A 5,177-nucleotide genomic window follows, 5' to 3' on the forward strand; every position below is an offset into this window, starting at 1 on the left:
GGCGGCACCACCGCACCTCCACCCCCATCCCACCCTCCCGCCGCTGGTCGCACGCGTTCGTTTTCAGCGCTCAACGATGCAACAGACACAGAAAAAGGCATCAGCGCTCGGTTTCCACAAGCGGCAGTTCCAAAAGCAGACATCTACGCGCTTCACAGGTCTCCCAGAGACTTATTTTTCAAAATATAATCATTGCTGTCCTTGACAATTATGGACCAGCCATCAATAGCCTCGTTACTGACCCCATCATCTGCCTGCCATTGACACCACTGGACCGAAATGATCCAACTGGCCCAGTCCAGTACCCAGCACCAGCTTGAACGCAGTCAATACTTAATGCGAGCTGAAGGCCCAGGGAAGCCAGCGACTGAACACTTCATTCGCACTTCATTTAAAGCAAACGATTAAAAATTTGCACAAATTTCTGAGTGTGCAAAAGGCAGCTTCCCTCCCGGCCACGTTTCCACACAAACCGTCATTTTATCAAAGATACAACTAGAAAAAGAAAAAACAAAAAAACAAACCACTGCATTTTCTTACAAAGAGCCAGCTTGTTAGAATACCAATACCTGCAGTTTATTGTAAACATTCATTAACAACTCCAGGCATGCAACAGACAAGCAACTTTCAAAATTTTACAAAGTTTGGCCTTACACCAGCTGCTTCAACTTCCACAACAGAGCGTTACAACAGATGAAGCCCATATGTACTCAACCATACACATTTCAAAAGCATTTTTTAGGTTTGGTTGGGGTTTTTGAAACAGAGAAAAATGAGCAAAATTATCTCAACTGTATGTCAATTTCAATGTGCCAATAGCATTAGGACAAAAATTAATACTAAAATAATGATGTTCTGAAAATTTTTAAATATACCAGGTACTGTGATGCACAAAAAAGATAGGTGTGGCTTTTAGAGTATTACTCGTAATAACAAGCCATTACCAAAGCCAGTGCAATAAATGTTTCAGTCTCACATTTAGCTGAAACCCAAGTGTCTCTTTGAACGTCCCAGACCCATCTGCTGGCAACCTAAAAGAATGAAAAGAAAAAGCTATTTGTGAATCTATACACAGCACAGCTTTTACCCTTTTTTAAAAAGAACATACAGCATTATATATAACTGATATAACTGCATTATCAGAGTTACAAATAGTATCAGCAACTGCAAAATTACAGCAAAAATAAACAAGCCCTATTTAATGTTAAAATACATGTTCTTGCTTCACAGTAAAGCTTCCACCTCGATAGATCCAAAAATATCTATACCAAAAACTCAATTCTCTCTCATGTTTACCCATTAACACTTTAGGATACTGTAAGAGCACCCCTTCAAAAGCAACGTGAACAGACGTTAGTTTTGGGAACATATACAACTAAGAAGTCACATCCCCCACTCCTCCACCTCCAGCTTACTCCTGTCTACTCATGACCATTTACTGGGCTCTCAGCTTTTTTTGATAAAGCTGTTTTCAAAGCTAAAATATGTGAATTCACTGCTGGAATAAACATATTCCTCAGGATAAAAAGTTAACTTGGACCATTTCAGTAATCCATTTACAACCTACGGCTTCTCAGTCACCTCACACGTACTGTGAGGCAGCACCAGAAAAGCAGGTAGACCCAAGCCTCTCACAGACTGGCTTCATTACTGAAGCTGATGACCCTCCAAATGTTGTTTCATGTAACCCACTAAAAACAGGCATGGTTTCATCAGGTTTTAAGAGCTGATGATGAACACTCCTAAACAGAACTGTTCTCTGACACTTGGCAAGGTACCTAAAAGCGTTCTGGATGCCCACGGAAGCTTGCAATACATGTAAATTTATATACAACACAGGCAAGTCTAAAATACTTTTATTTTGGGTGTGCCAAGTTCAGGTCACTAATGTTAATTTGTAGCCCCAAGCGCTTCTGTCTGGTAGCAGCTACAGTTGAAACAGTTTCCACCCCTTTCCTTGCCACCCATTCGTTTGCATGTTCCCCAAAACTATAACTGCACAGCATTTTGTGCTGAATGTGATGACCCAACTGGCAATCAAAGTACATTGGAAAAAGAAAATGAAAATTCACAGCAGTCATGCAATCGTACTGGCACAGCACACAGCAGAAATAACTGGTTGTCAGGGAAGAGCAGCATGGGCTGCTTACCACTGTTACTGAACTCAGAAAGAAGGCAACCTTCACAGGGTTAGGGTAGAATAACAGCAGTACCTTAAATTGTCACCTGGCATACTACTCCCCATAGAGAACCCAAAGGCTTCAAGACCACCTCAAACTAGTTAAGTTGCTGAATGCAGATGAACGCCTAGGAGATAACATACAGTTCTAAAAATTATTTTAAATTTGCAGAAGATATTATGAATAATAGGTTTGCTCACATTTATTGCCTGACCTGCCTTTTCCACAATTAGTACTGATACCACATACTTATAACGGTCAAAGTCCAATTCCTTCACAGCATTTAATATTTCTTCTGAGATTGAAGTACACAAGGAGGGACTAGAAGCTCCATCGTATTTGGCTTGTTGAAGTTTATTCTACCAAAAACAATTTTGAAAGATCTTAGTTTTCATCCTGGTAGTCTTCTGCAAAAAAACCTAACCCTACTTATACAGTAATTTCCATTACAAGAACATTAGAAGAACTAATGAGTAAAATAGTCAACATAGGTGATGCTCTCAAACAGCAAAGGTTGCACTATTTTTACTCTAAAATGTTTTATCTAGTTTTTGAAAGTGACAAACATGTCCAGAAAGTCTCCGTTTAACAAACAGGAGTGTATTCTTCTCCATCATTTGGGCTCAGTTCACTGGAAAACAGTGCTACAAATACCTATTCCAAATTTCCAAGGCATGTCTTCAAGACAGCAGCATTACAAGAGTTGGTTATAACTATTCAAAGTATCGCTAACAGCTACATATTATCTCCACAGATCCTTCTCCTTCATTTTTGCATATGGCTGTCAGAATGTCAAGGATACCAAATATATTTTATGCAGGTGATGTGATATTAGTAGAATTAATTGAAGGAGTAGAATTCCACAAATTCAAGGTCAGGATCTTTGGATAACAATATTTTGCAGATTAGGGTACTCTGAACTGTGCTACAGCTCAATTTGATTTAGAAATGAGGAAGAGTTGAAGCAGCTTCAGCTCCATCTTAACAGCACATGCTCAGTAGCAACCTTGCAGACGGCCTTCTGCACTTTGCAAAACGGAGCACATTCACGTTACGTTTGTGTCCCCAAACTCGAAGTCTGAAAAGATTTATTTAATGTTTAAGTTTATGCAACTTACACTGTTCCATTAACATAATCTTTGCAAGACAAGTTACGTTTGCAATAAAATTAGACAATTAATTTTAAGAAATACTATACCGTTAGTATTGCTTGAGCTTTGTCTCTTACTAAATAATCCCGAAATTTATTATATGACTCCAGTCTGTATGTATTAGCGTATCTTATCTTTGCCTTATTAGCTTTTAATGCCAACAGCTTAGCTTTTGTTGAATCACTAACATACTCTTCTTCTACTGGAGCCAGACCTAAAGCTTCATAAATTGATTGTTTCCTTTTTCCTTTCACCTGTGCAAAATGATAAAAAAAGTCCACGTCACATGTAAATATTTTAGCATTTAACAGTCTCCAGAGGGGTTGGAACTAGATGATCTTTAAGGTCCCTTCCAACCTAAACCATTTTATGATTCTATAAATAATACTTTATGGTGTACGGTTACAAGGAAAAAAACTATTAGTCTAGGAATGTGTTTCAGAAGAAAAACGGAAAAGCTAGAAAATGGGTATCTTCCGGCTGCTTTGACACTATCGCTTTGACTGAAAATAATAGAACACTGGTTAACTTCTGCTCAATTTCCCATGGGCAAATCCCATGGGAAAGGGCTCTAGAGGGTAAGGGGGCTCTAGAGAGCTGGCTGCTATTTAAGCGTCACCTCCTCCAAGCTCAGGATCAGTGCATCCCAAAGAGCAAGAAATCAGACAAGGGGAGAAGGAGACCTGCATGGCTGAGCAGGGACCTTCTGAAAAGGCTCAGGTGGAAGAAGGGAGTTTACAATAGGTGGAAGAAGGGGCTGACTGCTTGGGAGGAATACAAGAATGCTGTCAGGTTATGCAGGGAGGAAACAAGGAAAGCCAAGGCAGCCTTGGAATTGAACCTGGTGAGGGATGTCAAGGCCAACAGGAAGGGTTTCTTTAAGTATATAGGAGACAAAAGGAAAACTAGGGAAAATGTGGGCCCGTTGTTGAATGAGACAGGTGCTGTGGTGACGGATGATGCAGAGAAGGCGGAGTTGCTAAATGCCTTCTTTGCTTCTGTCTTCACTGTTCGGGCCAGTCCTTGTGAGACCCAGACTTTGCAGGTAACAGAGAAAGTCTGGGCAAAGCAAGACTATCCCTTGGTTGACAAGGAGCACGTTAAAGATCAGTTAGATAAATTGGATATACATAAATCCATGGGGCCTGATGGGATGCACCCTCGTGTGCTGAGGGAGCTGGGGGAAGTCATTGCTGGGCCTCTCTCCATTATCTTTGAAAGGTCCTGGAGGACAGGTGAGGTGCCTGAGGACTGGAGGATAGCCAATGTCACTCCAGTCTTCAAAAAGGGCAGGAAGGATGACCCGGGAAACTACAGGCCGGTCAGCCTCACCTCCATCCCTGGGAAGATGATGGAGCAGCTTGTTCTGGGAGTCATCTCAAAGCACCTGGATGAAAAGAAGATTATCAGAAGTAGTCAACATGGATTCACCAAGGGGAAGTCATGTCTGACTAATCTGATAGCCTTCTATGACAAAGTAACTAGATGGGTGGATGAGGGGAGGGCAGTGGATGTTGTCTACCTTGACTTTGGCAAGGCTTTCGACACTGTCTCCCACATCATCCTCACAGGAATCTTCTGGCTGCTTTGACACTATCGTTTTGACTGAAAAATCATAGAACACTGGTTAACTTCTGCTCAATTTTAACTTCTTTTCCACGGAAACCCAAATGAAGCTTGCATTTAAACTCAGTCAATCAGACACACCATACCAGCACTCTGAACCCACTCCATTTCCCAGGTAAAACCACACAGATGTTAACATTCGTGTCCGACTCCCGCCGCGCTCCCCTCCCCCCCCCCCCCCCCGCACGACGGGCGCGCGGCGCGGCCGTTGTGGCCGTTA

The 5,177-nt window shown here is 41.6% G+C and overlaps 1 protein-coding gene across 1 annotated transcript in view; it reads right to left on the bottom strand.

Moving 5' to 3' along the window:
- Positions 1-920: 920 nt before the first annotated feature.
- Positions 921-5,177, bottom strand: part of TCTE3 (t-complex-associated-testis-expressed 3) — a 4,835-nt gene continuing 578 nt past the window's right edge. Inside the window, exons 2-4 of the mRNA XM_009891480.1 lie at positions 3,379-3,585; positions 2,381-2,539; positions 921-1,031 (exon numbers count right to left, since the gene is read on the bottom strand). Of these exons, the coding sequence (XP_009889782.1) occupies positions 921-1,031; positions 2,381-2,539; positions 3,379-3,585 (477 nt within the window). The remainder of the gene's footprint in view (positions 1,032-2,380; positions 2,540-3,378; positions 3,586-5,177) is intronic.

Source organism: Charadrius vociferus, unplaced genomic scaffold (genome assembly GCF_000708025.1).
Source record: "Charadrius vociferus isolate BGI_N301 unplaced genomic scaffold, ASM70802v2 scaffold68, whole genome shotgun sequence".
In the NCBI taxonomy this organism is placed as follows: domain Eukaryota; kingdom Metazoa; phylum Chordata; class Aves; order Charadriiformes; family Charadriidae; genus Charadrius; species Charadrius vociferus.